The 24,147-nt window shown below is 37.0% G+C and overlaps 1 protein-coding gene across 1 annotated transcript in view; it reads right to left on the bottom strand.

Annotated features, from left to right (window-relative positions):
• Nucleotides 1-24,147, bottom strand: part of ZC2HC1A (zinc finger, C2HC-type containing 1A) — a 61,402-nt gene that overhangs the window by 31,698 nt on the left and 5,557 nt on the right. The window contains exons 2-4 of the mRNA XM_006830892.1: nucleotides 15,000-15,073; nucleotides 12,375-12,491; nucleotides 2,002-2,143 (exon numbers count right to left, since the gene is read on the bottom strand). Coding sequence (XP_006830955.1) covers nucleotides 2,002-2,143; nucleotides 12,375-12,491; nucleotides 15,000-15,073 — 333 coding nt within the window. The remainder of the gene's footprint in view (nucleotides 1-2,001; nucleotides 2,144-12,374; nucleotides 12,492-14,999; nucleotides 15,074-24,147) is intronic.

Below are 24,147 nucleotides of genomic sequence, written 5' to 3'. Positions count from 1 at the left end.
GACCCTGTATAGGTTTTCCAAGGAGGCTGACAAGCCAATTTTGCGATTCAAACTGATCTTGTATTTCAGCACATTAACCCATAGTGCCACATTAGGGCTCCAAACAGATATGTTGTTGCTGTTGTTGTTATGTGCCGTGGAGTCGACAACGACTCATAGCGTCCCTGTACAGGGTTTCTGAGGTTGTAAATCTTTATGGGAGCAGACAGCCTCATCTTTCTCCCACGGAGCAGCTGGTAGTTTCGAACTGCTGACCTTGTGGTTTGCAGCCCGATTCGTAACCACTACACTACCAGAGCTCAGAAGTGATAAAAAAAAATATACCTCATTAACACAATTAAAATTCAAGAAACAGCAAATGCTTCTAAGATAAAATATTCCTGATAGATATGATATACAAAGTATACTATAAATAATTATCTTTTAAAATTAAAGCATCAAATTATCTGATTAAATTTTGTAGCATTTTAAAAGTTTATAACTAAATGAGATACAAGAAACACTGAGACAGTGAGACTAGAATAATATTAAAATTCAGCAGTGTACATTTTTTGATACAGAATTTTCCCTTTACAGTTTATATTTAACCAAAGCTCAGAAGTTTGTCTCTCTTACTAGAAGAGTAGATTTGGAATCTACTCCCAAGAAATTGACCAAAGCATTCTGAAAAATTGGTATTCAATCCCTGACACTATGTAGACATGAGAAAAGCAGCTATGCAAAGTAGCTGGAATATTCAAATACCTCCAAAGCAGAGGAAGAACTCAACATCAGGCAGGAAGTTAAAGAAGAATTAAAAGACACTATCTAGAAACACTCCCAGAATTAAAGTTAATACCAATACTACAGAACAGTTAAGTATAAGCAAACTATAAACACATCTAGTTGCTCTGTAAATAAAGTTTTACTAGAATACATCTATGCCCAATTATTTACATATTGTTTACAGCTGATTTTGGACAATCATGGCAGAGTTGAGTAAGCTGCTTTATGGCCTATGAAGTCTAACTATTTATTTATTTTGGTGTTTTTTCAGAAACAGTTTGCTGACCTCTACTCTAGAATAACATTTCAAAAATGATTACACACACACACACATATATGTAAATATACTTTAAAGAATATTCTGTTAGAAAATAAACCACAATCTAGACTCCTAATATAATTTTAATATGTGTTAACTTTTTACATCTTTAGTCTGATCCAACAACCAATGGTGAAGGTCAAATGTACTATTTTAAGTCATTCAGTATTCTAGTATCTTACACATGGTTGCCAACATTTTGCTTTGCTTTGGGGAACAAGAACTAAGTAAATTTTACTGACTCAAAGAAAGAAATATAATAACACCTGAATTTAAGGAATACTTTAAATACATTAGTCTATATGGTAGTTTTACCACATGAATTTAACACTTGACAAGCAAAATAGATTATGATTCTTTTCCTGTCCACATGAGAAGTCACCAAGGTGCACCAAAGGGGCAGGAAACTGTATCTACTTAATCTACCTTTCAATTCACAGTGAGTATAATTAGCATGGAGTCCTGCTGTGGCGCAGTGGGGCTAATGCATCAGACTGCAAAGCCCTTTGAACTGCAAGGTCGGTGGTTCAAGCTCACCAGCTGCTCCTTGGAAACCCTATACAGGTTCGCTATGGGTCGGAATCGTCTCAACAGCAGTTAACAACAGCAACGCTAATTAAAATATTTCTGGGAATAGTAATATTTAATAGTCATCATAATAATTTTAAAAAACTACATTACAATCTTTAAATAACTTAATCAAATTATTTTGATAAAAACATAATACATTTCTATGTTCTATGCTGGGGTGCCTTTATAAAGCTAGAGGCCTGGACTGTCACTATTAAACCAAAGCATTTAAAGATTATGCTTCATTAAGTTCCATTATACAAATAATAGTTTAATAATTTGAACTTTATAAGAATTCTATCAATATTTTCTCTCCACATGAGCATTTCTGTCAGCATTTCATATACCGGGATCATATGACGGTGGAGGTGGAGGTGGAAGTTTGCCACCCTCTTTAAGTACTTGATCGAGTCCTTTTGCTGCTCTTATGGTGGCAATAAATTCTTCATGCTTTCTTCTCCAATTAGATGGTTTCTTTGGTGGTTCTGGCTATATACACAAATAAAATAAAATAAATAATTTTTTAAAAATAAATGGAAAGAAAACTTGACCTAGTTAATTTTTAAATGTTCATTAATCAGGAGTCCCCCCTTCTTTTATTTTTTAAAATGAAACTTTCTAAGCATCGAAATGGTTTTTGATTTCTAAATCAACATAAGCACAAATCACTTACTACACTGTTATCATTTTAGTTACTTATCAAGTCAATGAGATCAAGATTTTCCATGTTATCTTTTTGTTGTTGGCTATATCAACATGATGCCATCTAGTTGATTCCAACTCACAGAAGCTCTATAGGGTTATCAAGGTTGTAATCTTCACAGAAGCAGACTGTCACACCAGCAGCTGGTGGGTCCAAACTACGGACCTTTCAGTTAGCAGCTGAGCCTAGTGAGAGTTATATGGAATCTGTTACTGGGCCTCTATTTACAGATGAGCATGGATGCATTCTATAGTTACTGGAACCCTCCCATAAGCAACACTATTTTAATATGTGTGTCGTGTTATAGGATAGGCACTGGACAACCATGTTGGTTTGAACTGCAAGGTTGGTACTTCAAACTCACCAACCACTCCTCAGAAACCCTATACAGGGTCGCTATGAGTCAGAACCAACTCGACAGAACTCATCAACAATACTTTTTAAAGTTTACAGAAAATTCCTTTCACGTCACCACTTTATTTTTCCCAACCGATTTATTGAATGCAGACTAATAATAATCCAAATTTCAAATCATGTCATTTTCATTTAATAATTTCTGCAAATATGCATACGTAAAAGCAATAAAAATATACAAAATATAGTTTTGGAAGAGAAGTCAGGATACCTTCTTATGAATAGATACTACATATAAAAGCAGACACTAAAAAATGTTCTTTCAATGTTTACTACTGATTAAAAAAAAACAGTCAGTGACTAGATGATATTGACTTTTTTTTTTTTTCAAAAGCCAATGTTTTCTTTCACTGCTTGGTACTAGTCACTTTACTGAGTGTGGCAAAGTGATGAAATACGATTATATATCATTTCTTTCCCACCTCCCACCTCCTCCTGTGAGGGAAAAAAAAAGAAATTAATACACATTATAGAATATGTTTGATATATTTGTCCAAAGTCAGAACAGAGTTCATATCTATTTTGTTCACTGTTGGTATCCTTAGCACAGTGCCTGTGGCAAGTAGGTTGGTGTTCACTTGCTGCTGAATGAAATGAAATAAAAGAAAGAGAAATACTACCACAGACTAAATAAAGCAAACTGATCACTGTTTTTTCAATTCAAGAGTATATCCCAATTCTAGAGTGCAAATAACTCAATGAGAAAGAACACGACAACCAATTTTTAAGGTTTTATACCACAATAAATAGAGCCTGATATGATGGGATAAAAATTGGAAGAGAACACATTCAAATTCCTAAACAACAAAAAAACAGACCTACTGGCTACTGGAGACCCAATGACTCTCCAAGAAAACTGCCCTGAGATACACTACAAACCTAGGACTGCAACTAGTCTGCAGTTACCTTTTAGGTAAACATCAAACTGGTGCATAAAATAATGAGTAACACCCATAAGCACTGTGCAAATTAAATAATCATCTCTAAAAGACTAAACAGTCAACAATCACTTTAAAACAAAGATGAGAAAGTAAGGAGGCAGGAAAACCTGGCTAATGGATACAGAGCAACCAGGATGGGAAAATGAGAATGTGGATGCACTGTGGAGAATACAACCAAAGCCACTGAACTGTCTGTGTAGAAACGGTTGAATGGAAACCTTAACTGCTGTGTAAACCTTCATCAAAAACATAATATTATTTTTTTAACTCTAAAAATAATATGGTGAAACTTTCTCAAGATAACCATTTTATTAGTTTTATTGTGTATCAAGCAAATACAAACAAAATAATATGTATTCATTTTTGGCCTTTAGTTTAATAAAAGGTAGCACACATCTTGAATTATTCACTCTATACTTCTTGGAGAATTTTCCATGTCAGCAGAAAGCTCCTTCCTCCTCCTTCTAATAGCCACATCATTTTAAAGAGCACATGCATTTTTAAACGTGATAACCTAAAGTCAAACCTGGTGTCATTGGCTGAGTTGATTCTGATTCACAGCAATCCTATAGAGCAGAAGAGAGCTGCATCACAGGATTTCTAAGATTGTAAATCTTTACAGAAGCACACTGGGTTTAATCCGCCAACTTTGTAGTTAGTAGCTGAATGCTTCATCACTGTGCCACTAGGGATCCTTTGTAACTGTGATGTTGTTGTTGTCTAGTGTCATTTATCTGGTTCAGATTTATAGAGATCCTGTGCACAACACAGTGAAACACTTCCCAGTCCTGGGCCATCCACAAAGTTGTGCTATTTTGAAACCACTGTCGCTGCCATCTTGCTGGGAGTCTACCTCCTTTTCACTGACCATCCATTTTTCTCAAGCATGATTTCTTTCTCCATGGACTGTTTCCTCCTGTCAACATGCCCAAAGAATAAAGGCAAATCTCACCATCCTGGCTTCTAAGGAGCATTCTGTCTGTACTTTTCCAAGTCAGATTTGTTTGTTCTTCTGCCAATCCAAGGTATGTTCAACATTTTTCACTAATAAACTTAATTCAAAAGCATTAATTACTCTACAGCCTTGCTTATTCACTGTCCCACTATCACATGCACATGAGGTGAGTGAAAGCACTATGGCTTGGATCAGGTGCACTTAAATCCTCAAACTGTTCTTTGCTCATGAACTCCTTAGAGATATCTATTACAGCAGATTTGGCTAATGCAACATGTCTTTTGATTTCTTGACTGCAATTTCCATGTGTATTGATTGTGAAATCAAGCAATTCAAGTGATACATACTGCTAAGCTGTCTTAAGTGTTACATTAATGTTATGATCCCACTTAGTGTGTACTTCTCTTTTCTAATCTCCCCAACAGATTATGTAAACTTTTGAGTTTTTCACAGATTGGAGAGATTAAAAAGGTTTCTGTGGTTTTGACTTTTCTCTTATAATGAGTGTCTTGAAGCATCTTCTCAGTTCTAAAAGCTATTTGTAAGTCATTTTCTGTTAACTGTGTATATTCCTAGGCAACCTTTTTGGGGGCGGGGGGGGGTTACTGGTCTTATTTTGTATTGACTTCAACTAACTGTTTAGAGAAATCAGTCCCTGTACTCACCTCTTTTTGTCTGTCTTTTGACCTTGTTTATGGGTCTTCTGATACACAAATTTTTTTCTAAAATGTAATGTAATTTATTAATCTTTTCTTTTATGATCTCTGAATCTGTAATCACTGTTAGGCATTCCCTATTTCACACCAAGATAAATGGAATTCTCTATGTTTCCTTCTAGAATTTGCATGCTTTTCCCTTTTTAAAAATTTAAAATATTGTTTTACTTTTTAATTTTTAATATGGCTCTATAGCAGTGTTCTAGCATCATTCATTGAATTTTTATTCCATTGATTTGATCTAGTACCTTTATCGTATACTGAATTCCTTTTTCTATTGGGGTCTATTTCCGAGTATTCTATTCCACTGTTCTGACTACCCTGGCCTCAAAAAAAAAAAAAAAAAATAACTCACAAAGTAAACCACTACTTAGCAAGATATGACTCACAGCCAAGGGAAAAAAAAAAAAAAAAAATTTAACTATCAAGGTTTTATAATATATTTTAATACCTGATAGGGCAGTCTTTATTCTGCTTCTTTTCAATCTTCTTATGGTTAGTCTTCACTGTACATTTTTCCATATAAACTTTAGAATCAGTCTACTAGCTAAATAAAAACTATGTTTAAGCTGGAAAAAATAAGTATTACATTCATAAGTAACTTAAAGAAATTAAAATCTTTCTGATGCTGAGTCTACTTATCTATGAAAAGGTGATAGATATTTCCATCTGAAAAAGTGGTCTTTGATGTGGCTCAGTATTTTTTAAAAGTACACTGTAGAAATCTTGCATCTTTATTGTAAGGTTTATTCCTAGGTATTTTGTGTGCTTTTATGATAAACGGGATCTTTTCTTCCTTTTTATCGCGAAAGGAGTTATTTTACTGTAATAAATTACTGCTTCATTATAAATGGCATTAGCAATAATGGACACCAACTAAAGCATTTCAGCAATAAGTGACAGAAAAATTAGAGCAGCAACTATCTAAAAAGGGTTTAATTGGAAACTGGGTTTGAGAACTTAGTAAAGGAGGAGAATACAGGAAATTTAGCATCCTGAAGGGACTTAAATAGTGCTCCTTTTAAATGTTCTTTGACTTTTTTTTTTTAATAGTTCATTTCATTTCTTATTAGCAGTAACTATTTTCAGATTTTGCTGTTGTTAAGCACCGTGGAGTCGGTTCCGACCCATAGTGAGTACCCTGCACAGGGTTTCTGAGGCTGTAAATCTTTACAGGAGCAGAATGCCTCATCTTTCTCCCACAGAACCGATGGTAGTTTCAAATGCTGACCTTGCAGTTGGCAGCCCAACTTGTAATCACTACACTACCAGAGCTCCTTTTTTTTTTTTTTTTCAGATTTGTTGTTGTTGTCAATTGCCATCGAGTCGATTCCGACCCATAGTGACCCTATATAGGGTTTCCAAGGAGCAACTGGTGAGCTTGAACCGCATTACGTGGGTTCTAATCTTTCCTGCCTCTAAAATAATGCTTTCTCTTGGTGAGTCTTGAAATCTATTTCTAGATTTTTTGCTTGATTCCCTCCTTTATGTCAGACAATGTACCTTCCAGAAACGTAGAGGTGAGAGAAGCTTCATTTGTCTAACTCCCACATTCTTTTCCATAGCTGAATATATACAGGTAAATAGATATCAAATTATGAATGTGTTATATTTTTAAGGTTAACATAACTTTGATGCTTGTAAATCTGAGTCTTCTTTGACTTTTGAGAAGAAAAAGAAGTCTGGAGGGGTAATATTCGGATTGTGGAATGGATGGAGGTAAGGTTTCCCTATGAAGTTCTCACAGGACAGGCCTTTCTAATCTCAAAGATAGAGCACGGACATGGTTGTGATGGAAAAAAAATTCTTACTCTTTTTCTCACCAATGCATTGTCAATTTTCGTAAGACCTCTTCATAATTGTTGTTAAAGGCTTTCGAGTCGGTTCCGACTCACAGGGACCCTGTATAGGGTTTCCAAGGAGTGCCTGGTGAGTTTGAACCACTGACTTCTGGTTCAAACAAACCTTGCAGTCCACTACTTTATCCCACAAGGCAATAAAGCCCCCAAATTGTCCTGTGTCCGTCAAGGAAATCTATCAACTTTATTACTTTGGAACCCCAAAAGACAGTCACCAAAACTTTGTGGCTGACAGCTCTGCCATGAATTTAAATGGCCCAGCAGATCTCCTTGGAAGCCACTGTTTTAATTGGACCTTTTCTGGGGAAGTACCCTAATGACGGAGTCCTGGTGTGGCGCTGTGAGTTAATGCATCAGATTGCAAAGTCATTTGAATTGCAAGGTTGGTAGTTCAAGTTCACCAGCTGCTCCTTGGAAACCCTGTACAGGGTCACTATGGGTCGGAACCGACTTGATGGCACTTGTAACAACAACCACCACCCTAATGACACTACAAAATTGTATTACTGAGAAAACTTGTCTATAGTCATTCAAGGATCACAGAGACATGTATAAATAGGCTTTGGAATAAACCTGTGTATGAAGTAGAGCCCTAATAGCAATACACTTTGACTTACTCTCCTGTAACTGTCTTCATTAAGGAGCTCTGGTAGCATAGTGGTTACGAATCAGGCTGCGAACCGCAGGGTCAGCAATTCGAAACTACTAGCTGTTCCGCAGGAGAAAGATGAAGCTTTCTGCTCCCGTAAAGATTTACGGCCTCGGAAACCCTGTACAGGGTCACTATGAGTTGGAATTGACTCCACGGCACAAAACAACTGTCTTAATTACGGATAAAACCCCTTACACCTATACAGTGCTTTTTTGCTGGCATTCTGGGAACTTGCCATCCTAGGTCCCCCATAGACTTCCTGCACCTCTCCTGCATAGCTTCCCCCATGTCTCAACTGTTTGGGGAGGGTCTTACACATATTTTGAATGGCTTCTGCATGCTATTAGTTCTTCCAAAATGTGAGTCATACCTGTTTTTTTCCCATTCTGCTTGCAATTTTGTAGGATTTCACTGAGACAAGTAAGGATATTGAAAACTATGTTTTAATTTCATAAACATTGCTTCTCAAAGTTTAATGTGTGTATCAAATCACCAAGAGATCTTGTTAAACTGGAGACTCTAATTTAGTAAAACTGTGAAAGACCTGAGATTCTGCATTTCTAACAAGTTCACAAGTAGCACTGGTGTTGATTCTCTATGAACCACACTTGAGTTACAAGATACTGAAAGCAAGCAATTCTTACTTCAAATATTTTTCAAATGAGTTTTTTAAGTATACAATTTAAGAAATAAGGCAGATAATTTGTGTGTGTGTGTATGCGTGCGTGTGTGTAAGAGATATAGAGTGTGTGTGAGAGAGACAGAGAGAGAACATCATGTGCCAGGTACTGATTTAATGAGTTCTATGAATAATCTAATGTAATCTTCACAATAATCTCATGGGACAGATACTGTAACTCCATTTTACACATAAAACAAAAACACAAATAGATATAAGTATTTTTTTCAGCACAACATAATAAGCATCAGAGCCAGGGTTAAATCTAAGCAACTGACTCTTGAGTCAGCTTTCATAACTTGCCATGCCATACTGCCTCTGGGGTTTGATTAGTGTTCTACCTAAGATAATTACAGCTAATACTATCATATTATTTTGCAGGTTACTAAGAAAAAACTTCAAAATTGGTTCATGTACTTTACCCTTAAACATTCACAGATAAAAACCAAAGATGTACATTTGATTTTTCAATTATCAAATGATTTATCAATAAGATTAATTCTTTCATACAGAAATGCTTTTCTTAGAAGTTACTGCCACTGAAAATAGAATTTGTTTCAAAAGTTTGTTTAATCAGGTGCTAAACTTCAACCACTTCATTGATGTTACTCTCTAAAACTACGTGAAGTATTTTTTAGTTGGTTTATTTGACATCACAGGTGCTATTAAGGGAAGTGTATCACAGAATGGTCTTTGCTCTGATTACAACAAAGAAAACAAGCTGATAATAGCTAGATTAAATGGATAACTGAGCAACTGGTAAAACTTTTTTGCAAAAATACTGGCATCAATAAAGAAAATTAACATCTATTGTGCTATGATATCTGTGAATACCAATTCAATTTCTTTACAAAAGGATTACACTATCTATGCTGTTGTTGTTAAGTGTCTTTGAGCTGGTTCTGACTCATAGCGACCCTTAATAGGGTTTCTGAGGCTTTAAATATTTGCGAGAGCAGAAAGCCTCATCTTTCTCCCACTGAACAGCTGATAGGCTCAAACCACCTGCCGGCATGTGATTCACAGTTAAATGCATATCTTATGGAGCCACAGGTACTAAATGGAAACATCTTTAAAATTTTAAGTACAAATGGAGTTCACTTTGAACTTGCATTACAACATATCTAAAATTAGCTTATTATGTCCATTAATTTCTCCTATTCCTTCCCTTATAAGAAGAAAAATTCAGAAAGCCATTCAACAAATATAAAGTAAGAAAATAAAATAATATTATATAAAGCTCCAAATGCAATATGGGTCAAGATTTTCAATGACATATGAGGGGGCTTAAACAGTTCATGGAAAAATGGATGAAAAGATAATGGAACTTTTCTATGAAAACTTTGAAGCTCCATTCTAAATTATCTATTTATTCTTTTTAAATTTCAAAGCAGATGTACGTTTAAAAATTCAATTATATTGTTGTTGTTGTTGTTGTTGTTAAGTGCCGTCAACCATAAATAATAATCATGAGTTCTCAAAACACATTATAATATGGATGAAACCGGAGGACGTAATGCTAAGTGAAATAAGTCAATCAGAAAAGGATAAATGTTTGATCTCACTATTATAAAATAGACAATAATAAGTAACCATACTGTGTTGTAGTGAATTATCCATTGTCTCTTCTATAGAAGATCGTTGAAGAACTAATGCATTTGAGTTATGATGTTGGTTGTTGTTGTTAAGGGCCGTCGAGTACACTCCGACTAATAGCAACCCTGTATAGTGTTTCCAGCAGCAGCTGGTGGGGTTGAACCGCTGACCTGTGGTTCTCAGTCCAGTGCTTACCCTGAAATGCCACACCAAGAGGAAAATTAAAAGTACCACGGACTGCCAGAACAATAAACAAATCTGTTTTGGGAGAAACATAGCCAGAATGCTCCTTAGAAGTCAGGATGGCGAGAGTTCATCTCTCATACTTCAGACATGTTATGGAGAAGGACATCATGCTTGGTAAAGTGGAGGGTCAACAAAATAGAGGAAGAGCCCCAATGTAACGGACTGGAACCATGGCAGCAGCAATGAGCTCAGGTGTAACAGTTGTGAGGATGGCGCAGAAATGTCGGGCTGGGTTTCATTCAGCTGTGCATAGGGTCACTTTAAGTCAGAACCAACTCAACAGCACCAAACAACAACTTAATATAGACTTAACTCCCACCAAATGACATTTCTGCCCTGCTTGGTCTGGTTAAGAGAAAGTAGAAGATATTGATGGGAAGACATGATTCAGCTGTGGATATTAACAGAGGGAGCTCTGGTAGCATAGTGGTTATGAATCAGGCTACGAACCTTAAGGTCAGCAGTTCGAAACTACCAGCTGTTGCGCGGGAGAAAGATGAGGCTTTCTGCTCCTGTAAAGATTTACAGCCTTGGAAACCCTGTTCAGGGTCGCTATGAGTCGGAACCAACTCCACAGCACACAGCCAACATAATTGGAAAAAGTTGAAAATGTAGCATGGGTATAGAATGAACTGTCTTAAAAGCAGGAAGTGGCTTTCACTATCATCAAAGAAGAGTCAGGAGTAGCGTGTATCTCTTGGACTCCAAGATCCCTGAACACTGAAACTCCTCAACCTGGGACACACAGTGGTGACACCGGAAGAGTGGCAGAGGAGTAGCAGCAGCAGAACCAAGAACCAGAGCACGAATCAGAGCAATGGGCTCCCAGCCTATGGAGGAAGTATAGGTGGAAATAGAACAACCAGTATGAAAAAATAAGATTCTGACACACATTGTGAAAAGTGTACTCAATGTCACTGAATAGTATGTACAGAAATTGTTCAACGAGAACCTAATTTGATATGTAAATCTTCTCCAAAAACAAAATATTTTTTCACTTCAATTATAAATTAACTTCCTAACAGATTTTTAACTTAAAGCTCATAGAGCTCTTTTCAAATGAAAATTGATTATATAAAAGTTTTTGAAAACATTTAAAAATTAGAGGTAATCATAACAATAACATATATAAAAAATTGATTTAAAAAATTTATAAACCAATGGTACACTCAAAAGTATGAGAAAATTCTTAAAACTAATACAAGAGTCTCCAAATCTGCTGTTTCACCAAAATATAGACAACAAAGTTTGTGGAAAAATTTCATTACCTTCTAACTCCATTTTTCCGTGAACTTTTTGAAGTGCCTGCATATATAAGACTACATACAAAATCAGTGGTGATCAAGGAAAGAAATACAAATTGGGCTGCTAACCACAAGGTCAGCACTTTGAATCTACCAGTTGTTTCATGGAAGAAAGATGAAGCTTTCTGTTCCCGTAAAGATTTACAGCCTTGGACATCCTATTAATGAGTTGCACCAACTAAAAGGCACACAACCACCGCCACCACCACCACCACCACCTGGTTTTGAGGATTAGTGTAGGTAGGATTACCAGAGAGATTCATAAAACATAAGTGAATGACCACAGGTCATAATAGATGACTATGCTGAGAGGCAGTAAACGTTCAAAAATTATACTTAAGGTATATCTGAAATGATTAACAACAACTTACAAAGAACACATGAAGAGTTGTTTTAATTATTTCCTGCTTAGAGCTAAGCAGCTGACTGTACATTGCTACAAATACCTTACTGTCATTTCTGGAGTTTGAGACAATAGTCTAGCTTTCCTTGCAGAAGTTTAAAATAAACATGCTTGAGTCCATTTCTAAACTTAAAATATGAAATAGAACAACTTTGTATATTCTTCAAACGTAGTATGACACCAAATACAAGGCCATTTTCCTGTGTATACAGTAGCAAGATTCATACTGATTTTAAAAGAGTACGTAATTACCCTAGGCTTAAGGGGTTTTACTGTTGGAATGTCAGTTCCTTCAGCTCTTTGTCTGCTTGAATCAAAAGTCTTCCTTTTTTTAGTGGCAGTTTTCTGGCAAATGGGTCCATGCTTTTTCTGTTAAGATGAAGAAATACAAGGTATCATTTTCTTTTATATGGAAAGGAAAACTATAGAACTTAAGAGGGAAAATAACAGATAAATAGTAAATTATATGAACAGTTTATGTAACAAATGCAATGTACAACTTATTCAACAATATTTTCTAAAGGACTACTATGCACCAGATTCTGTTCGGTATGAAAAGTGGGTATGCACATAATAGACATACTGCCCAAGTTGATGTGTAACACTTTGCTCCTTCTCTTTTCAGTCCCTAACTTTAGGAGGAAAAAAAAAACTTTTATTATGTTTCAATATACCTAAAAAAATAATAATTTCCACAAGAGAATGAGCTAGTTTTACTCAAATACCTTGGCACTTTACCACAACCCTCTAAGACTCTATTTGCCCCAGTTCAAATATAGTTGCACATTTCCTCTGAAGATTTTATTGTTTCTGTGTTGATGTCCACTGTTCTCAGTTTCCTTCTCCAAACAGTACTTTCTGAGCCTGAAATGAAAATCTTTAGAACCTATACAAGGGGGCCTCAAAAAGTTCCGTTGTGTTTTAATTGTATTTTAACGGGAACTGTCTGAGGCCCCCTCATACTGTGGCAGAGAAATTTGGGATTCTAGCAACTCAAGTTTACAAATCATGCAGGTAATTTGAATAATAAGCTTGTCATATTTCATGACATAGAAATTCATTTCTATCTCATCTTAACTAAATTTAAATGGTTTAATGTATTATATGTAATGCATTTTATATCGCTCACAAAATAATATAAGCATTTCAGAGCTATTTGACTGCTCTATGTCAAGATAAACCTAGTCACGGATGCTAGAGACAGGACACAATGGAAAGGAATTCATTAGTTTTAGGGTTATGAAGAGCCAGGATTACAGAAGTTAATATAGCAGCAGTCATTACATAAAATGTACACCAAAAATAAAGGTGTCATAACAAAGTAGACAAAAGTGAGATTTGTGTCCTCCCCCTACACTTAATCATTCCTCTCTTTGGAGCTCAATCTAGGATTTTTCTTGAGGTATCCAGAGCAGGTTATTTACCCAGTGTACTTCCTTCCTAAGGCTATCCACTCCCATCGGGGTTTTATGTTTTGTGTTCAATACAGCTGCCAAATGATTAATTAATTCATTAATTAACTACTTAATTTAAGGGCATTACAATGGAAGCTTTCTTAACTGACATCCATGTAAATTTTTGGATGAGTAACATTCGCCATAACCTGTATAAAACATGGCTACAGATGAAATCAGTGCACTAAATGCACTATTTCTTTTGGTATTTTAATAAACACTGAAGAAACTATAACTGTTAAACTTTTATCTTAGGGCAAAAAAGAACCAAAACTCAGAAGCAGTTATTTTTGGTGTCATGGAATCTCTTACTGCTTTTAATACATAATGAGTATACCTGTTTTCATTTTTCATGTTAACAAACAGGAGTTTAATTAGAATTATTGTAATACAATCTCTTAACTATTAAAAGAAAAGAAAAGTGGGGCTAATAGGCTATTTTCTAGCAGGCTCATGCACATCTGCTCCCATCAGTTGACTGGCATATGTCAAGTCAGTGGTATGTGCTTCAAGCTTGATTATACAAGCTGTTAACTACAGTGACTCCATCATGTAATTAAATATTAAATAAATACATACAGACAAAAAAAGTATTTTTTTTGTGTGAAAAGTTAGCTATATCCTTAAAATATTCTGAACGATAATAAACTGATAAGAAAACAAAATCAATTATATGCAGAGAAGCCATATTTAAAAGGATTTTTTAAAAGCTACCATTCTTTTAATAGAATCAGCAGTGATAAGGATGTTCAGAGATCATTATTTTCTCACTTTTTTTAAAAAAGAAACAAACTGTAGTAGTAAAAGTAGTAAGAATACATAGCAGATATCTAATCAGCAGACTCATATTCAAATAGTCTTTGTTCTGTATAAAAATGTTAATAAGCTTGATAAAATAAAATGTATACAGTAAAAAGGTATTATTCTTTATTATGCCCTATTTATTGTTTCTTCAATTAAGATCCGTTAAAAGTACTTTACTTACACTTATTTCAATAGCCAAAACTAGCTATACAATGCATAATATATTCTATCTTCAATTTAAAATTTTTTAAAAATGGAGGGGTATTTTTCATGTATACAAAAGAATTGAGAAAAAGGATATAAAAATCCCATTTACTCATCACTCAGCTTCAACAATGACCAACAGCTGAACATTTTTGTCTCATCTATTCCCTTTAATTTTCCCTGAAGCATTTTTAACATTTTAATAAAAGTGTTTTAAAATCCAATCACACTCCAAAGCAAAACAAAAAATCTAGAATAAACACAATGGATGGAATTTCTGGAGCAGAGAATAATACCCAGGAGCTCCTCAAATAATTAAAAATTGGGTCTTCCCTTGCATGTGGTCCTGCAGTATTTAGCATTCATTGAGTTGCCAAATCCCAACATTAATAAAATACAGAATCCGTTTACTCACCAATGCTACTGGAAAGAATGTTCTTCCACAAATCTTGCATGGTAACAATTCTCCAAGTTGGGTACGTCCATTTTCTAAAACAGAAAAAGAATATAATAAAGCCTTTTCTACAGCTCAAATTGGGAAATCTCAAATTTTATGTTCTTAGTTTCCTAGACAATTCATTACAGTATAGTTGTTGGTAAGTGCTGCTGAGTCAGTTCCGACCCATAGCGACCCTGTATAGGGTTTCCAAGGAGTGGACGGTGAACTTGAACTGCTGACCTTGCAGTTTAAGCCAACTTTGCAGTCCAGCACATTAACCCACAGCACCACATCAGGACTTCTTGTAAAAACTTGCCTTGTTCATTTTGAATGATCACAATTATCAATTAAAATGTGTGCAAGACTGTATGAGTTAATCAGTGACCAAAGGCCATGCTAAGTATGAAAGGTTCATGATTCAAAGCCAACCAAACTGATATTGTTGAAAATATCTAGATGTCTTCTAGCTATTTTAATCAAATCAGTTTGCCATATTCCCTTAATTCAAAGACCGTCTCTAAATTACTGACCATTAAAATCACAATTTATTATAAGATAAATAATATGTTTTCTTATCTCCAACGTATTAAGACACACCATTTTGGTGATTGGTTAGGTAGCTTCTCAAGATGATCCAGGTCAATAAAAAAGCATAATGCTTTAAGGATAAGGAAATTAGTTACTATGTAAACAGCATATAATATATAAATGTCTCAATATATTATACGTATAATACTCAAGATTGGACTAGAAAATTCAGATATTCTGACCCTCACAAGTACAATGTATTAAGTAAGGAAAAGAAAGGTAGCTACAGTTTCCACTCAATTAAACCTTTATATGTATGTATATATATGTTGTTGTTAAGTGCCGTTGAGTTGGTACCAACCCATAGAAACCCTGTATAGGGTTTCCGAGAAGCAGCTGGTGAGCTTGAACCGCCGACCTTGCAATTCAAACAGCTTTGCATTCTGACACATTAACCCACAGTGCCACACCAGGTTAGATAAATTAAAAACAGCTGCAAGAGAACACTGACAGGGAACTGCCAGAAGTTCAAGCTGGATTCAGATGAAAAAGTATAAAGAGGGCTGGATGTCCGCTGGATCTTGACTCAGTGCAGAAATTACCAGAAAAATGTTTACTTTTACTTTTTTGACTATGCAAAGGCTTTTAACTATGTGGATCATGACAAGCTATGGATAACATTCCGAAGAATGGATACTTCAGAACACTTAGTTGTATTCATAAGGAACTTGTGCACAGACCAAGAGTCAGTGATTCAAACAGAACTAGAGGACACTGAATGGTTTAAAATCAGGAATGGTGTGTGACAATGTTGTAGTCTTTTACCATACTTATACACTCAATGCTGTGAAAATAATTGGAGGATCGGGAAATAATATGAAGAATATGGCATCAAGATAGGAAGGAAGATTCATTAACAACCTGAGATATGCAGATGATACAACCTTGCTTGCTGAGAAGGAAGAAAATTCAAAATACTTAATTGATGAAGATCAAAGACCACAATCTTCAGTGTGGTTTGCACCTCATTGTAAACAAAAGAAAAACATAAATGGAACAATAAATAGTATCATGAAAAGATTGAAGTCGTCTGAGACTTAATTTTGCTTGAATCCACTATCCACACTCATGGAAACAGGAGTCAAAAAAGCAAACGGCATATAATATTAGACAAACCTGCTGCACAAGACCTCCTTAAATTGTTTAAGGACAAAGTTGTCATTATGAGGATTAAGGTGTACCTGACCCAAACCATGGTGGTTTCAGTAGCTTCTTATGTACATAAAAGTTGAACAATGAAAAAGTAACAGATGGAAGAATTAATGCATTTGAGTTATGGTGTTGAAGAAGAATATTGAAAGTACAATGGACTGCTAGAAGAACAAATAAATCTGTGTTGGGAGAAGTACAGCCAGAATGTTCCTTAGAAATCAGGATGGCGAGACATCATCTCTCATACTTCAGACATATTATCAGGAGCGACCAATCCCTGGAGAAGGATATCATGCTTGGTAAAGTAGAGGGTTAATGAAAAAGGAAAAGGTCCCCAACAAGATGGATTGGCACAGTAGCAGCAGCAATTGGCTCAAACATACCAATGATTGTAAGGATGATGCAGGAGCAGGTAGTATTTCATTTTGCTGTGCATAGGGTCACTATGAGTTGGAACTGACTAGATGGTACCTAAACATAGTTTCCTACAAAGGATACCTGAACATGTAATATATCCTGTTGTATACTGATTATTTGCTAAAATTGTTTTACGAAAGACAACAGAAAATCATTTTCTTTTAGAAATAATATAAATGCAAGGTGTAATATTCACCTTTTAGCAATAATAAAAAGAGTACAAAGTATGACTTATAATGTAGTCCTGATTACCACTGTGAGTTAGTTAATGTGCTGGACTGCAAGTCGGTTAAACTGCTCACCAACTGCTTCTCGCAAACCCTCTATAGGGTTGCTATGAGTTGCAATTGACTCCATGGCGGTTAACAACAACAACATAATGCGGTTTAGGCCTTCTGGTAAATTCACAAAAAACTAATCAATAGAACAGACATAGGTGAGAATATAACTACATACGGTAACAGAATAACTGTTTTATTCCCTAGATTTTCTAGTACTCCACTGCCCTAGTTTCACTGGCATTTAGTGACTTATTTGTCATCCCTGTTAGAGGCAATGTCTGTATGGTGGCATTTCAAAAGCAAAGCTAGGATTTGCCTGATGTGTCCTTCTTCAATACCAGGATTGTTGTTGTTGTTTTGAAGTACCGTTGCGTCGATTCCAACCCATAGCAACCTTGTATAGGGTTTCTGAGGAGCAGCTGGTGAGCTTGAATCGCCGACCCTGCAATTCAGACAGCTTTGCAGTCTGACGCATTAACCCACAGAGCCACACCAATACCAGGATACAGGATAGGTCATTCAGGGAGAGCAACCTCATTTATCTGGATCATCTAATGCCATAATCAATCCTGAAAACTGAGGCAGTTGCTGGAGGGAATCCATTAAGATAAAGAAACCATATTCTGATGTGGTTTGACACAGCATGCTGTATATAATCTATTTAGCTTGTTTACAGTTTTTTTGTATTTCTTTAAACTGTAAACAATGATTGAAGAGTTCATCATCAGGGATCTAATTATTTTATTCCTTCAAATGAACAGCCAATATCAATCACCACCTAGGGGGCACTCAGTTTCTTGTAAGGGGAATGGAAATAATCTGGAAGCAAATAGTGTTGATGGTTATGCAGCATAATAAAGAGAATCATGTGACTGAACAATCCATACAACAATGTGGAAATGGAAAATGTTTTCTTAGATATATTTGCATCACAATAATTTTATACTAAAAAAATTGCTAATTGTCTCCACATCATTTCCTAAAATGCCCAACACCCACCCACCACTATTTTAAATGCTTCTTCACCATGTACTAAAATGTTCTTGCACACAGACTCTCCTCTGTTCTGTTGAAAGGACTTTATCAAATCATCGTCACAAGTCAGTAAGTTGAGTTGGCACAGATATTCATCTTTGAATATATATTCCATCCTTTCACAGAAAAATCTTAATGACATTCACACATACAGAAAAAAATTAAAACCAGTAAAAATATGTGACTTTAGCAATGCTATATCCATATACAATAGCCTCAGAATTACTTTACCTAAGTAAGAGATTAATCATTATAGCAAAAGAAAATTTTAAAAAAACTTTAAGAAAAAAGCATCACATCTTTTATTAGTGTCACAGTATGTTTCAGTAGTTAATTGTTAATTGAATGGCAAAGGAAAATCTTGTGAAAATGAACCATTAAGAAAACTCATTCCTGGGGAAAAGGGGGGAATAATGTTAGGATGCTTGGCTGTTTTTTGAATCTTGGTTTTCCTTGCATTACATTATAAAATAGACACGGGAGGGGGAGAGAAAGGAATAGCCAGAAACATCACCATAAAAAGCTTGTAAGTCCGTCTTCTGCCTATAACTGGTTGGAATACCTAAAATGGAGCTACAACGTGCCCAGTGGAGGAGGCTTCCTGCGGAGTCTCTGCATTACCTAAGACTATATAGGTGGAAGCCTGAACCGAATCCAGATCTTCTGAAGTGGGAAATTCCCACTTGAAAGGACGAGCAGACCAGCCTGGAGTGGCTAGAAGAACAGAAGATACTTCTTGAAAGAAAGACCACCATGGAAAATACAAAACAACATAGGCAGACCGACTGTTACTACAATAACAAGCAAGTTGCTTGCCCAGGAAACATCAAGGCAAGTGGCCGGGTCCCCTCAGTGAAACCCCCTTCCAAGACTAAGACTCAATGAGAATATACGCTCTGATTGGTGACCACACTCATTACCGATAAGTGGAAGTGAGGGGAAAACAGCAATGACACGGCGAGCTAAGCCCTACAATGTTCAATAGACTCCTGTGAACCCGAGTGAAGACCTGGTTGGCCAGCAGTGTGGCAAGACCTGGGAACTCTTGGGCCCAGAGTCAGTAACATAGCCACAGAGGACTAGAGTGGAGAGTGAAGCATCCAGATGATAAGTAGAGAGGGCATATGCACAAGAACCCCCATACGGGCAGATAATACCCACTTGACCTGGCTTCAATGACTGGATGATCAGAGCTCAACCAGAATAAGATAGAAGAGGAAAAAAAAAAGGAGTAATCTGATACAATTTGATGAACTTGACCTACACCTATGGAAGCAGTAGCTCAAAAGAGGGAACAAATCTTTACAGCAAGAATCATTCCCACCACCCACCCCCCTCCACACACAGAGTAGACAGGGATGGGCAACTTGGACATTAGCTACCCAAAATGGGGGGGGGGGGGGGCTACAAAGGCAAGAAGTGACTGGCTTACAAGTTTTCAAGAGGAAACCTAGATCCAGAGGGCGTGGAGGAAGCTAGAATCTCCACCAAGTAGTATCCAATCTGTCTAGGCAGGGCTGATGAAATGAAATGCGGATAGGTGTCTTGTGATACAATAGTGAATAATTGTTATCAGGGCTGCTTGTGAGAATTGGAAATGTACAGGTAGACGTTTTATAGCAAGGAGGGGAGTGATTAACTTTTCAGTCTAGGAGTGGAGGTCTCTGGGACCATGAATGGAGAAGAGCGAAGAGCGGGATCCTACCCAGAGAAGCAGTGACGCCAGAGATGCAGGCAGAGACGATGACATTGAGAGATGGAGCAGCTGGGGACTTTAGATCCAGAGAGGGCTCGAGGGGCTGTGTGCTGACAACCGGGGGGGCAGGCTTGTAGTGTATACCCTTTGGTTGGCGGATGATACATGGAAGGGATTGTAACCATGGCAATGAAACAATATGCAATAGAATGAATGTAAAACTAATGTTCTCCCATGTAAGCTATCACATAATTCACAATAAAAAATTTAAAAAAAAGAAAAGAAAAATCATTCCAACACATGGAAAACTACAGTTCACTCACTCAATAAATAAGCAATAGACTGCTAATCACAAGGTCGACAGTTTAAACCCAGCAGCCATTCCTTGGAAACCCTGTAAATGGTGACTATGAGTTGTCAGCACTGACTCACTCAACACCACCATCACCACCTACTTGACAAGCATATACCAGCTAAGAACACAAGACCAACACAGTCATTGCTCTCATAAAGTTCTCCGACTATAAGTTTACTCATACAACATAGCTAAAAACTAGAGCACCTCTACAGAAACCTGTACAGGGTTTCTGAGGCTGTAAATCTTTACGGGAGCAGAAAGCCTCATCTTTCTCCTGTGGAACAGCTGGTAGTTTTGAACTGCTGACCTTAAGGTTCACAGCCCGATTCATAACCACTATGCTACCAGAGAGATAATATTCAGAGGGGTAACCACTGCAGCAGAGAGTAAACTGCTGAACAAACACTCAAAATGATGGACAGAATGAAGCTAAGTAAAATACTGTAGTGCTCTTGTTTTGTTAAGTGTTGCTGAGTTAGCTCTGAACAATAGCGACCCTGTATAGGGTTTCCAAGGAGCTGCAGGTGGATTTGTAACACCAACCTTGTGGTTATCAGTCCAGTGTTTATCCTACAATTCCACACTAGTGCTCTAGGGCTCTCAAAAAGCCTTATACACATTATTGATTCTTTTACAAGTTGCTATACTTAACAAAGGAGCTCTGGTAGCGTAGTGGTTACGAATCGGGCTGCGAACCTTAAGGTCAGCGGTTCGAAACTACCAGCTGCTCCGCGGGAGAAAGATGAGGCTTTCTACTCCCGTAAAGATTTACACCCTCGGAAACCCTATACAGGGTTGCTATGGGTCGGAACCGACTCGATGGCACATAACAACAACAACATACTTAACAAAGGAGCTCTGGTAGCATAGTGGTTATGAATTGGACTGCTAATCTCACGGTCTGCAGTTCGAAACCACCAGCTGAGGCTTTCTGCTCCCATAAAGATTTACAGCCTCGGAAACCCTGTACAGGGTCACTATGAGTCGGGACTAACTCCACGGCACATAACCACTACCACCATGTTGTTGTTAGGAGTCCTGGTGTGGCGCTGTGGGTTAATGTACTGGACCACAAGGTTGGCAGTTCAAGCTCACCCGACGCTTCTAGGAAACCCTATACAGGGTATCTATGAGTTGGTACCAACTCGACAGCACTTAACAACAACATACTTAGCAACATCAAAACCTGCTTGATAATATGGCTTGAAATACATACCCTAACCCAAAATCTGTTGCTGCCAAGTCCATCCAACTCACAGCAACCCCATGTGTTACAGAAACTACTCCATAGAGTTTCCTGAGTCGTGTACTCTTTGTGCAGCACTACTGCCAACCTTTAAGTTGGTACCCAAACCCAAACGCACTGCCATCGAATTGATTCTGACTCACAGCAATACTACATAGGGTTTCTGAGGTTGTAAGTCTTTACAGAAGCAAACAGCCTTATCTTTCTCCTGAGCAGCAGCCGGTGGGTTTAACTGCTGACCCTGTGGTTAGCCGTCCAGTGCTTATACTATATTGGGAGTACAAAGCATTTGTACCACCCAGGGACCTTTGAAAAATACAGATGACGTGAAAGAATCATGGTAATGTACCGCAGAGTCAATTTCGACTCATAGCAACTCTGTATTGGGTTTCCAAGGCTGTAAATATTTACAAGAGCAGAGAACCTGATTTTTCTCCCACGGAGCACCTGGTGGGCTCAAACTGATGATGTTGCAAGAACATACATAAGTATATAATATACAATATAGTTGTAACATTATAAAATATAAATAAATGTACATATTTAAGAAATGTATACAGCTGATTCTGACTCACGGCAATCTCAGATGTGTCAGAGGAGAACAGTGTTTTTAATGGCTGTTTTTGTTGTTGTTGTTGTTTTGCTGGAACTAGATCCTAAGACCCTGGGTAGACTCAAGCCTCCAATCTTTTGGTTAACAGCTAGGCACAGTAACCATATGGACCACCCAGGAACACCTATTTATTAAACTGTTGTTGTTTTTGTTGTTAGGTGCCTTAGAGTCAATTATGACTCACAGAAAGCCTATGTACAACAGAATAAAACAACGCCCAGTTCTGTGCCATCCTCATAATTGCTTTGTTTTCTGTTGGACATAGGGTTTCTATGAGTTTGAGCCCACTGTTGTTGTCACTGTGTCATTACATCTTGAAGGACTTCTTTTATTTTGACTGACCCTCCACGTATCCAAGTATGATGTCCTTCTCTAGGATTGGTCTCTCCTGACAACATGTCTAAAGTATGACAGATGAAGTGTCACCATCCTCACTTCAAAGGAACATTCTTGCTGTACTTCTTCTAAGACAGATTTCTTTGTTCTTCTGGGAGTCTATGGCACTTCCAATATTCTTCACCAACACCATAATTCAAATGCATTGATTCTTCTATGGTCTTTCTTATTCACTGTCCAACTTTCACATGCATATGAGGCAATTAAAACACTATGGCTTGAATCAGGCACACCTTAGTCCTCAAAGTAACATCTTTGCTCTTCAACAATTTTAAGAGGTTTTTTGAAGTAGATTTACCTAACACAGCATGTCCTTTGATTTCCTGACTGCTGCTTCCTATGAACATGATTGTTAGTGTTATTGTAGTTGTGAGAATTGTGGCTTTCTTTTCCTTGAGAGCCGATCTATAAATGAAGGCTGCAGTCTTTGATCTTCATTTAAGAAATAGTAGAGAATATTTTCAGTAGCTAAATAAATAAAACTTTGAAATTGAAAATAGTCCTGGCCTCCATGTAGCCAACTGCTTTCTTTGCTCTTGGTCAGTCTTCAATCACTGTTCAACTGAATTCAGATTTTAAGAGTCACCTGGCATCTGTAATACCACAATTGTTCCCATGATCCTTTCCAAAATCTAATTACTTCCAACAATCTACTCTACCTCACATTTTCCTTTTGCAGCTCACCTAGAAGACGTGAACATTTCAACATTCAGACTTAACCTACTCACTGCACAACCTTCACCTCCACTCTATTTTCGTCACCTGTAGCAAAAACAACTTGGATGTAAGGTGGCTCCACCTTTACTGAAGCTCTCTCTCTCTCTCACCAGACTTCTACCTTTTTCTAAGTCACATTCTTTCTCTCACAGTGACTGGCATTTTCTTGATGTTTATTCCAGCCTCACTTCCCATCTAACTCAACCTGAACCTGCCAAGTCATTTCCACAACTTAAAACAACACCCTCAAATCCCTTGTTCCATGGCCAAATGGCTAGAAAAAGCTATACTAAAGAAAGTTAAATGAGTTTCCTTCAGGTAGAACTTCCTCAGTCTTAAATGTATGCTTTTACAACTCAAAAATTTATTTCATCAGTGATACAGACTGGATTGTATCCCTGAAAATATATGGCCAATTGGTTAGGCAATAATTCTCACTCATTTTTATATAATTATTCTCCATTTTGTCATCTGATGCAATAGTCCTGTGTGTTGTATGGAGCTCAGGTAGTGTAGTGGTTACGTGTTGGGCTGCTAACCTCACAGTCACCAGTTTGAAACTACCAGGTGTTCCGTGGGAGAAAGATGAGGCTTTCTGCTCCCGTAAAGATTTACAGCCTCAGAA

This window comes from Chrysochloris asiatica, unplaced genomic scaffold (assembly GCF_000296735.1).
Source record: "Chrysochloris asiatica unplaced genomic scaffold, ChrAsi1.0 scaffold00001, whole genome shotgun sequence".
Taxonomy (NCBI): Eukaryota; Metazoa; Chordata; class Mammalia; order Afrosoricida; family Chrysochloridae; genus Chrysochloris; species Chrysochloris asiatica.
The sequence above is the reverse complement of the archived record's forward strand: the minus strand, read 5'-3'. Positions and strand labels throughout refer to the sequence as shown.